The 12,350-nt window shown below is 42.8% G+C and overlaps 1 protein-coding gene across 4 annotated transcripts in view; it reads right to left on the bottom strand.

The window, feature by feature from the left end:
• The window catches only part of Parp4 (poly(ADP-ribose) polymerase family member 4), a 98,643-nt gene that overhangs the window by 4,327 nt on the left and 81,966 nt on the right, over nt 1–12,350 (bottom strand). For 3 of the 4 annotated variants that reach the window (XR_012436285.1, XM_074043662.1, XM_074043661.1), the window contains 3 exons: nt 7,542–9,149; nt 5,769–5,868; nt 457–589 (listed from right to left, as the gene is read on the bottom strand). Coding sequence is in view for 3 of the 4 variants with exons in the window: in XM_074043662.1 (XP_073899763.1) it covers nt 457–589; nt 5,769–5,868; nt 7,542–9,149 (1,841 nt within the window). In the remaining variant the exon portion in view is untranslated. The remainder of the gene's footprint in view (nt 1–456; nt 590–5,768; nt 5,869–7,541; nt 9,150–12,350) is intronic. The other variant, XM_074043663.1, reaches the window with a different exon arrangement.

Raw genomic sequence — 12,350 nt, 5'->3', positions numbered from 1 at the left:
GAATGTGTCACCATGCCAGCCTGCTAGTTTTACTTATAATTTTTTTTGGTGTTGGATATTGAACCCAGGCCTTGTGCATGCTAAGTAAGTGCTGTACCAGTGAATTACATTACATTCCCAGCAGCTGTTGGGAACAGGCCTGTTCCCAACCATAGGGTGGCTCTCCTAAAGGCACACAGGTCGACATACCCAAGTGAAGAGGACCGATCAGGAGCCCAAAGACCCGGGCTCCAGTGTTCAGTTGCACACACATTCTCTGAGATGGTTCCCATGAAGCCTGAGGCAAAAACCTCATGCCAGTCCTTTCTACCACGAGAAGTTGTTACCTGTGAACAAATTCTTTTTGCACTGACATGTAGTATATACATGTAAGAGAATTCCATGTAGCTGCTTGTAAGGTTTATGTGGAAATGGCTGAAAATACCAGTGAGCTGCTTATTAAAATACTACAGCCACCTGGAAATGGAAGAGTCCTCCATCTTCATCAGTGACTTGAAGACTACCCCCTGTCGTTCCAACCGGGTGCGGATAAATTGTAGCACTAGCAATGTAGCAATCAGGTCCAGGAGACATTCTCTTCCTTTTGTACCTAAAAACAAAAAGCTCATGTATAAAAGTTCCATTAAACCGTTATGCTAATGTCAGGTGTGGTGGCTTACACCTGTAATCTCAGCACTCAGAAGGCGAGGCAGGAGGATCTTGAGTTTAAGGTCAGAGTGATACCCCTCCCAACCTCTCTCCCTTCTTTCCTTGTCTTTTTCTTTCCTTCCTTTCTCTTTCTCTCTCCCTCCCACTCCCCCTTCCCCTGCCTCTAGTACTGGGGTTTGAATTTGGGGCCTTGTGTTTGCTAGACGAGCACTCTACCACTTGAGCCACATCCCCAACCCTGAGACCCTGTCACAAAAAAAGAAAAAAAAATTTATTGGGCTGGGGCTGAAGCCTAGCAGTTGAGGCCTGATTAGTGTGCATAAGGCCAAGAGATGAATCCCCCGAACTGAAAAAATCCAAATGCTGGGGCTGGGGGTACAATTTTGTGGCAGAGTGCTTGCCTAGCATGCTTGAGGCTCTGGGTTTGATTCCCAGGACTGGGGGCGGGGGGCGAAACAAAGTGTTAAATTTGGTATAAAGTTCCTCTGTACATATTTTTTAAGTCTGACCTAAAGATTTCTCTGTGCGCAGTAAACTGTAACCTAACTATGTGTTAAAGACAGCAACTCACTCTTGCAACAAGTAGTGCATTCAGCCAATCACCCATGACTAACTGCTCAAACCATGTTCAAGTAAGACAGACAAGCTTTAACCAGTGGGGCTGTTTCCATCTCACTTTTCTGTATGTCACTTCCTTTTCTCTGGGTAGAAATATAATCTACCCAGATTATAGTTCTGAATCATTTTTGGTCCAGACCCAGGCCCTATTCTAGAATCACAAAGCCAACTACGATCTCCAAAAATAGATTTGTGGTAATATGATGGGTGCTCAGAAATTGCTTTTGTTAAAAGCACTGACTTAGCTTTCTCTATTTAAACCTAAAGCTCGTGCCAATAACTCGAAGATGGGCCAAAATGCTATCTCTCTTCCCGTGTGCGACTGGCCCACGCATGAATAAATACTCAGCTAATCTGAACAACCCATCCAGTGCACAGGGACTGGCCTCAAGGTGCCACAAGACCTAAGAAAGGCAGGCAGCTCTAGATTGGGCTGCAGATCAGTAGGCAGAATCGATTGGGCTATTAGGTGATATGAAAATCATAACTAAAGCAAAAAGGGCAAAGGACATGGATCAAGCAGTAGAGTGCTTGCCTAGTAAGCACAAGGCCTGAGTTCAAAACCCCTAGTACACCAAAAAAAAACCAAACAAACCCAAAAAACAAAAACAAAGGGCAGACATTGTAGTGCATGTCTATAATCCCAGCTACTCAGGAGATGGAGACAGGAGGATCACTGTTTGAGGCCTGCCTGAGCAAAAAGTTAGTGAGTCCCTATCTCAGAAACAAGTGGGGCATGTTGGGATTTGCCTGTGGCATGGCTCCTCAGGAGGCAAGAGGATTGCAGTCTGAGGTTGGCAAGGACAAAAGTGCAAGACCTTATATGAAACCCAAAATAAAGGCCAAATGACTGAGGGCATGACTCAAGTTGTAGCAAGCACAGGCCCTGAGTTCAAGCCCTAGTACCACCAAAAAAAAAAAAAAATCAGGGCATGGTGACTCTTGTCTGTAATACCAGCTACCAGGAGGCAGAGATCAGGATTGTGGTTCAAGTTTGGGAGAACAAAAAGTTAGGGAGACCCCATGTCAACAAATAAGTTGGGCCTGGTGGCAGGGGCGCCTGTCATCCCAGCTACGCAGAAGGCCACAGTTAGATGATTGTGGTCCAGACTGGCCCTGGGCAAAAGCAAGACCATATCTGAATAATAACTAAAGCCAAAATGACGGGGGCCGGGGCTCAGTGGTAGAGTTCCTGCCTAACAAGTGAACGGCTCTGAGAGCAAACCCAGTAGTGTCAAAAAAAGAAAAAGAAATCTTATCGCTTCGTGCCTGTGACTCTTCTCCCTTTTCTTAGTTTTCTTCTTAATTCTCTAGCCTTTCCTTCTTAGCCTGTGTTTCCTGTTCTGTTTGATCCTGAATCCTGGTGACCCTAAAGCATGGTCCTCACGCTGCCTTTTCTGCTCTGGTTACCCTCTTTCTTTGCATGATCTCATGTAGAGCCCTGGTTTTAATTACTACTGACATACTGAGGGTTCCCTGGAAGTCCTTCAATCCTGACTTCTCTGGCCTCCTGTAGCAAACTATGTATTTCTATGAATGTCTAATAGGCAGCTCAAATTTTAACTGTCTGAAACATAACTGTTAGTACTTCTTTTCCTCCTTCCTTCCTTTTCCTTCTTTTTTTTTTCAGTGCTGGGGATCAATCAAACCTAAGGCCTGGAGCATACTAGGCAAGTGCTCTGCCACGGAGCTATATACTCGATCTCAAATTATTATTATTTTTTTTGCAGTGCTGGGGATTTGAATTAATTTTTGAATATGGTGTTAAGAAGGATTGAGGCTCATTTTTCTTCCATGTTAAAATCTAATTGTTATAATATCAATTATGAAAAGCCTTTCCTTTCCTTAATTTCATTGAGGTCTTTGTAGAAAACCAATGGAATAAAAGTATAGGTTCCTTTCTGGATGTTCTGCTTTGTTCTGTTTGTCTGACTGTCTATCAATATCCATTGTAGGCTTTTTTTTTTTTTTTGGACAAGTTCTAATTTATTTCAATCCTTTAACAGTTCTCACAATAATGTTTTGTGGTTTTCACTTGGGAAACCAAGCATATCTTCCTTTAAATTTATTGCTAAATATTTAATGTTTTTAATGTCAATGTAATTGATATTTTAAAATTGCACTTTCCAATTATTCATGGCTACTATATAAAATTACAATTGGTTTTTGTATTTTGACCTTATATCAGCTTTTATTATTTTCCTTTTAAATTTATTTTTTAGTGGTTGTAGGCTGATCCTAGGACACCAAGCATTTCAACCATTCACTCTACCAGAGTCACACCCTGAGCTCCTTCCTCCTCTACTCCTCCTCCTTCTCTTCCTCCTTTCTTGCTATGAAGCACAGGATGACCTTAAACTCTTGCCTCTGCCTCCCAAGTATTGGAGAGGCCTGTATCATCATGCCAGGCTTTGTTTCCTTCTCTCTTTTTTTAAGTTTAAAAATCTTAATTGGATTTATTGTTTTTTAATTTTAGAATCAGGAAACACTTCATTCCATAAAATAGAATAAGTGGGACTGGAGGTGTGGCTCAAGCAGTAGAGTACCTGCTTTGCAAGCATGACGCCCTTATGGGTTACATAGGTGAGACCCTGTCTCAAAAAAATTTATCTTTGGTTTTCAGCAGTTTGGCTCTGGTCTGTCTAAATGTGGTCATTTTGTATTTATCCTACATTGCTTTCTGCTCAGTTTTTTTTTTTTTTTTTTGGATGTGTAAGTCGATGTCTTTCATTAATTTTAGAAAAAAATCAGTCAGTATTTTTTCAAATATTTTACCCTTTCACCATCTGGGACCCCAATTACACAATGACATAAATGCTAAACCTATGTGGATCACCTTAAATGTGCTCTCCTTTTTTTCATTCTAATTTTTATTCTTTCTATCCTGCAGTTTGGATTTTTTTTTGGTGGTGGTGGTATTGAGGGTTGAGCTCAGGACCTTGCATTTGCTAGGCAGGTGCTCCAGCACTTGAGCCACACCTCCAGTTTAGACCATTTTTATTGAGCACATCTTATTATTCTAATTTGAGTTAAATGGCCCAGTCTTCTGGTAAGCCTATCCAATGACTACAGATAGTGCCCATTTCTGATTGTTCCTAGGGCCTTCAGGAGTGGTTTTAAGACATTTTATCAAGAGTTAATAACCATCATTTTCTGGTAAAAGCTCCTCCATCATTTGTCTGCAGGGAGACAAACAGGTGATACACCTGCCAATCTGCCCAGCCCAAAATATGAAAAGCCTGGTATTTCGGTGGTGGTGGGTAGTTAGACACAACCATTTGCTATATCCACGGAAACTGATGGCTTGTAGATTAATGCTTAGTTTCTTGAAAAAGAAATTTCTAGCAACTAGTGTACACCTGGTATATGCCTGTCATTTTAGCTATTCGGGATTTAAGGCAGGAGGATGGAAAGTTCAAGGCCACCATGGTCAACTTCTCAAAATAAAGTAAAAAGGGGTTAGAAACATTAGATCAGTGACCATGTGCTTACTAAGTTGTGAGACTCTGGGTTCAATTCCTAGTACTTCAAAAAAGTAAAGTAGAATTAAAAACTTGTAAATTTCTAGCTGGGTGCAGTAGCATACCCCAGCAACTCAGAAGTCTGAGGCAGGAGAACTGCTTGAGTCAGGAGTTTGAGACCAGCCTGTGTAATATAGGGATACCCCATCAAAAAACAATAACAAACAAAAAAGCAACAACCCCCCCTTCTTATCCCAGGGGTAGCATTTAACCTTTAAACCACTTGCTGATTCAAGGATGCTGGACCTCTTCATCTGTCTTGTTCATTGCCATAATAAGAAAGAGCTCCAGAGGTTGAACAACTGGATCTGGCAGAGACTGACTAGATCCTCATTAAAGCTAGTTAGCCTGGCACAAAGCTCAAAATCACATTTCCCTATTCCCCCTTACTAGAGTGGAGTTATCACTAGCTGTTGCCACACTTCCTCTCTCTTCCTCCTGTCCACCAGGTGGATAAATGCCAGGGTAGTCTTTCTTTCTGCCTTTTCACTAGGTTACTTTTTAGATTTTTATTGATTGTTGACTGATTTTTTGGTGCTGGGGATTGAATCCAGGACATTGAGCAGGCTAAGTATGAGCTCCCCTGTCCCACTAGGTTAATTTAAAGTCACATATTGAGGGTAGAAGGGCCACAATGTTGAAGGTGTCAGGATCTCTAAATGGCTATATGGATCGGAACTGCCCTGATGACCAATAATGTCTGTGATATGGAGAAGAAGGTAATCTCTGACTGTCACGCTAAGGTTTTTCGGTTTGTTTTTCTACAGTAGTGCTAGATACACTGACAAATCTGCACAGAAAATACCCTAATTAGTTCCTTCAGTGTTTAACAAATATCATTCCAGTCATACAAAACTGTAGTAATTATTATACAAATAAACTAGCCTACAAAATAATTTATTAAAATTAGGACCATGCCTATGAATGAATGGAAAAATGAATGAAAATTGCAATTTAATGAACTGACAACAATTGACTTACCTAGAGATTGAATGCCTTTTTCTTCAAGAAAGTTGTATAAAACATTTGTATTAAGCTTTAACGTGAGTCCTAGTTCTGGTGTGAGTTTCCAGAAACCATCCTATGAAATGAAGAAAACAAATATAAGTCATATTATGGGAATTCCATCACATAAGAGGTTATGTGATACGTAAAATAAGTTTCCATTCAGGTCATTAGATTTCTGAAATTTTTATTACTATAAAATCAAAGCTCTTCACAGACTAGTGACACAGTGTTTTTGAAATTTCATAAATACTATGGACACTAAGAATATGGTGCCATTAAAAGTCTGGAATGAGTCCCACATGTGGATATCTTTCAATATAGTCCTATGCACCAAAAAAACAATACAGCATTTAGTCACAGGATTTATATTGTACCTTATCTGGTCTGAAACAGTTTTATCTAAATATAAAATTGTCATATTGAAGATGCTCTTTAAAACTACTTTCCTAAGGCAAGCGCCGGTGACTTGAACCTGTAATCCTAGCTACTTGGGAGGCTAAGACTGGGAAGATAACATTTCAAGGCCAGTACAGGCAAACAGTTCATAAGATCCCCATCTCCAAAATAACCAGAGCAAAATAGAGTGGAGGAGTGGCTCAAGAGATAGGGTGCTGGCTCTACGAGCACAAAGCCATTATGGGATACACAGTAAGACCTTGTCTCAAAAAAAAAAAAATTTTGTCCCCCACCCACCTCATCACATGGATAGGAGAGTGTGGCAAATCTAAGCGTGGGGATCCTAAGCTACAGGGACAGAGGTCCAGGCCCCAGGAAAGCTAATGCAGACAAGAGAAAGGGGGTGCTGTCACGGGCATGTAGACAGCCTAAAGTGTCTATGGCAACTTGAAAAAAGCCCGCAGTGTTGGTATGTGCAAACCCGTAGAGAACCAGTACCAGGAGCTGGTCTTTTTCTTTCTAGCTGCTTCTTGTGGAAGTCTATTATAATATCCACATTGCAGTCGAGGACACTGAGGCCCCCAAAACTTAACAACTTGTCCAAAGTCACATAGCTGACATGCAGCAAAGCCGAGACTGGCCACCAGGCCCGCCCCTGGACAACCACTGGCCGCACTGCAACCGATGGCCGCAGTGTGCATGGAGCGAGGGCGGAGGGGCAGCGGCTTCACCCATTCAAGCCTCAAGACCACGCATGCGCACATGCCATTCTTACCCATCACTGGGATGGGGAACTGGGATTACCCCAAATCACAAAGTGTTAGGGATGGGACTCACACTTACTCCACTAATTCCTTCCGACTTTACCAAATCACATCCCATCAAATCAATTGCGGGTGTGAGATTGGACCAGGGCAGGAGCTAAATGTACAGGGTGTTTTCTATCTTAATAGCGCTATGCTCTGCCACGATATTACGTGTTGAATACGATCTATGTTCCCGAGACCGTATGGGAAAACATTCACGGTGCTCAAAGCACTGTGCTTACTTCATGATAGAAATTTCTTTCTTTTTTTTTCTGGTGGGACTGGGATTTGAACTCATGATAGAAAATTTCTACAGACCCTAGGACATTAAAGTCTTACCTAAAACTTCTTCAGGGATGCTATTTTTCAACATGAGCTTCTGGCCTAACAGGTAATGACAAACACCATTTGTCACCAAGCATACTGTCTCAGTCTGTGGACTTGTTTTAAGGAGATTTTCTTCCACACAGGTGCCAGCCCTCACATCACTACAGGCTGGTGACAAGCAGCCTGTTCTCAATGTAGACGGACAGAAGACACATACCTCAGTTTGCAGACTGAAGAGTGCAGTCCATGGCACAATATCCTGCCAGTTCCGTTGGCAGATCGTGCCACCCTCATCTTTTTGTGAATGGAAATCCGAGGAAAAGTCCCTTGTCACACCAGACTTTGCTACTGCTTTTAAAAACCTATGTCGCAGATGTACTGCTGGCGTTGTGTCACTTTCTGTTTTAAAATAAGCTTTATGACCTGGGATGACAGAAAGATTTTGGGCAGACCCAAAAAGTGCAGGTCTGGGTGACCTGCTTGATAGGGAAGACAACTGCTCAGGCAGATCCCTTGTCAGCATGGAACTGGTAACATTTTGATCATTAAAAGAAGAGGCATTGCAGGAACTCTGAGTACCAAAACCTGTGGTGAGGCCAGAAGGAGGAGGAAGTCTGGGAGGACAGAAAGAAGCTGGCTGACGAGGAGAACCCAGCTTAGGCCCCAAGCCAGGAAAGAGGGTGATCCTAGGGCCTTGATAAGTTTTACCCAGATCAAACTGCTGTGAGCTAAACAAGCCATCTGAAAGAATAGGAGCCTGTGCAGACCCAACGGGTAGGGCCAGGAAAGGCAGTCTGGGAGGAGACTCAAGTGAAATGCTGGTGCCACGGTCAGGTCTAAGGCCTTGACCACACTTGGGTTGGCCCAACTGCGTGGCAGGAGCAAGAGAACTAAAAAGGGAGTGCTGAGGAGGTGCAGGGGAAGAAGGGGAGGAAGTGGGGGTAGGAGGGCGTCCAGCAAGCAGGAAAGTTGGGGGAGGAGGGAGGCCAGCAGCCCGAGGAGGTGGGGGAGGAAGGAGAGGACTGCCAGGTAAAGGGAGGGGAGGAGAGAAGGAGCCACCAGGTAAGGGGGGCGGGGGAGGGATGGGATGAGTAGGGGGAGCAGCCAGGAAAGGGGATGGAGGAGGGAGGCCAGCACCCAAGGGAGGTGGGGGAGGAAGGAGAGGACTGCCAGGTAAAGGGAGGGGAGGAGAGAAGGAGCCACCAAGTAAGGGGAGCGGAGGTGGGGAAGGAAGAAGACTTCCAGGTAAAGGGAGGGGAGGAAGGAAGGAGCCACCAGGTAAGGAGGGCGGAGGAAGAGGAAGGACGGGATGAGTTGGGGGAGTAGCCAGGAAAGGGGATGGAGGAGGGAGGCCAGCAGCCAGGGGAGGAGGGCGATGAGTGGGGGAAGCAGCAAGGGAAGGGAGAGGAGGAGGGCAGGGAGCAGACAGGGAAATGGGGGACCCCGGGGCTGCACACCCAAAAGGAGAGAGAGAAAGATGGACATTTTGTGACCTGACTCTCCCTAACCGTCTTTTAGGTACCACTTGTTTCAATGAATCTGTCCAGCTTAAGTTCAAGGGCGTTTCCACATCACTGCATTGGAAACTCAATGGGAACAGCTCTTCTTCTGGTCTTGAACCTAAGCTTTCAGCTACACAATCTTCGGATACTTCCAGCTCACGTAACTTCATTTCATCTTCAAAATCGTCCAACCCTTCCAGGTCACAGACCTTCATTTCATCTTCACAATCTTCTGACACTTCCAGCTCACATAACTTCAGTTTTTTCTTCGCCCAACGTTTATGCTGCAGTTCTGCACTCCACTCGGAGGACACTGACAGATGCTGCCCAGAAAGGAAAATTGTATGTGAGGAGAAAACACAGAACAAAACAAACAGCAAACATTCATCCCAGAATGAGGATTACCAACACTAGCAGATGTCACTGGAGACTGATGAGGGCCTTAAGAGGTCCCCTGAGAAGAAGAAAAAAGGCAGGTTCTTAACTCAGCCCTTCAGCTCTAAGAATTGCAGGCAAGAAAAAGCCAGCACTAAACTAACAGATTTATTCAGCAAACAAAGAAAACATGACAAGAGGTGCCTGGGAGGCAAGGTAGGACACAAATGAGCTGGGTTAGCAGGGGTTATTAGTATTAGAAACATTGTGTGGGTGTGGGGCGGGGTTCTTGGGATAAGTGGCCCCCTTTTGTCCATTCCAAACTGCTGTTACAGTAGTGTTCTGGGTATCAGCTCTACCTGGAGACATTAAGTCTGAGAAGATAGTCAGTTCTTTGCAATATCAGTCCTGCTTCTTGTGACTTTTAATGATCACCCTTCAGATCAAAGGAGGGGAGAGGTCAGGGCAGTTTTCTTGAAGGTGTCTCTGTGTGCCAGGGCATAATTACCATTGAAACAAACACAAAGGGGAGGAAGGTCATCTTTTTTACTGCTCCTCATTGCTCAGTGAAGGAGTGTGGAGTTTAAAGAAAAGAATATGGTGTTTGTGCACTTCTGATTGGGTTCGACATTAATGCAGTGTTTATTTCTGATTCCTGGCTTCTGTTTCTGTATCCGTAATCTATCCTGCCTCAGGATGATACCTGAGGGCTGGGGGCCTGGTTCAAGTGACAGAGCCCCCGCCTAGCAAGCACTGGGCCCTAAGTTCAGTTCAAACCCTGGTTACTGCTGAGAGAGAGAGAGAGAGAGAGAGAGAGAGAGGGAGGGAGGGAGGGAGGGAGGGAGGGAGGGAGGGAGGGAGAGAGAGAGAGAGAGAGAGGAGAGAGAGAGAGAGAGAGAGAGAGAGAGAGAGAGAGAAGAAGAAGAAGAAGAAGAAGAAGAAGAAGAAGAAGAAGAAGAAGAAGAAGAAGAAGAAGAAGAGAAGAGAAGAGAAAAAAGGTGTTCAGTACCATGGGAGCAAGTTGCCCAAAATTTTACAATAAGAAGTATCAAAGTGTGTAAATTAGCCCCTAAAATAAGCTAATCATTCAAAATAAATTACTTGCCCCCCCCATAGTGTTGAGGATCAAACTGAGGTAGGCAATACAGTCTTTTATACTGCTCTCCAGTGATACTAAAAAAATTTTAAAACCTTACAAGTAATTAATATATCTTTATATCAGAGTATGAACAATACGTAAAACAAAATCCGATAAGGAAAGCTACATTACTCCAATTATTTCAATCTACTGTTCCTTAAAAAGAACAGGTAACTAAATCCAGTTCTGTGGATGAAAAGTTCTCAAGATACTTTGGAAATAACCTCTAATTTTATTCTCGTATATGAGCTTTATTTATTTATTATTTATTTATTTATTTATTTTTATTATTATTCATATGTGCATACAAGGCTTGGGTCATTTCTCCCCCCTGCTCCCACCCCCTCCCTTACCACCCACTCCGCCCCCTCCCTCTCCCCCCCCACTCCCTCAATACCTGGCAGAAACTATTTTGTCCTTATCTCTAATTTTGTTGAAGAGAGAGTATAAGCAATAATAGGAAGGAACAAGGGTTTTTGCTGGTTGAGATAAGGATAGCTATACAGGGAGTTGACTCACATTAATTTCCTGTGCGTGTGTGTTACCTTCTAGGTTAATTCTTTTCGATCTACCCTTTTCTCTAGTTCCTGGTCATGAGCTTTTTTTAAAACAGAGTATTTTTTTCCCAACTAAGTCATGTTTCAAGTATACATTTGAATAATTAATATTGCAAAACATATGTCAAAACATATTTAAAAATAATGCTTGGGCTGGGGATGTGATTCAGCAGTACAGCATTTGCCTAGCATGTAGGAGGGCCTGGATTTTGAACCCCAGAACCATAAAAGATAATATCAATAATAATGAAATAAAATAAGTCTTTTTTTCTATTTCTTTTTCTGTTCTTTTTTTTTTTCATTGCAGATGGAATCCAGGGCCTGAAGCATGCTGGCTAAGTGTCCAACCAAGGAGCTGTATCCAGCCCTAAAAATTTTATGACAAGCAAACTGAAATATACCAATAGCAAAAGATTTATGTGATTTGAAGAGAAACCACCATATTGAAAAAGGGTCAATAGTGATGACCTATCAGGTATCACAGCCTTTTATAAAATTATAATAATTAGAATATAGAAGAGTAGATGGTGCAGTAACAGCTCCTAAACCTGTGGAACCTCAGCAGATGATGAGTCAATGGGAGGAGCAGGAGTCAGTAATGCTGCTGGGGAAAGTGAGTGACTATTTGGAAAAGAATAAAACTGGCACTAAACTTCTTATTTTATATCAGGATAATGTCAATGGGATAAAAATTAATGTAAACAGGAAGGCATGTAACTAAAGAAATAAAGGGCCGGGCGCTGGTGGCTTACGCTTATAATCCTAGCTATTCAGGAGGCAGAGATCAAGAGGATCAAGGTTCAAAGCCAGCCCAGGCAAACAGTTTGCAAGACCCTATCTTGAAAAAGAGCTAGTGGAGTAGCTCAAGGTGTAGATCTGAGTCAAACACCACCCAGTACTGAAAAAAAAAAAGGGGAAAAAATAGGAAAAATATAAAATATTTCTCTTCTCTTTTAAAAATATTTTACACTTAAAAAAATTGCTTTTGGTAGCCTCAAACTCACTGTGTAGATCAGGCTAGGCTTTAACTCTTGATTCTCCTGCCTAATCTCCTCAGTGCTGGGATTATAAACATGTACCACAATGATAGGTTCAGGAAGAGATTTCCAAACATGACAAAACCGGACAGCACCAAACTAAAACAAGAAACAAGAAACCCAAAGATTAAAAATGGGCCACATATATTGACTTGGGAGGTTGAGGCCAGAGGATCACAAACACCAAAAAATCTACTTGATATAAAAACAATAAGTTGCCAGGTGCTGGTGGTTCACACCTATAATCCTAGCTACTCAGGAGGCAGAGATCAGGAGGATCGAGGTTCTTAGTCAGCCTGGGCAAATAGTTTGCCCAGTACCACACACACACACAAAAAAGCAACATTAAAATGCAAATGGCAGCAGGGTATGGGGTGTTGTGGTGGCATAGGCCTATAATCTCAGCACTCAGGAGGC

Source organism: Castor canadensis, chromosome 10 (assembly GCF_047511655.1).
Source record: "Castor canadensis chromosome 10, mCasCan1.hap1v2, whole genome shotgun sequence".
NCBI classification, from domain to species: Eukaryota; Metazoa; Chordata; class Mammalia; order Rodentia; family Castoridae; genus Castor; species Castor canadensis.
Note: the sequence above shows the minus strand (reverse complement) of the source record. Positions and strands in the feature narration are given on the sequence as shown.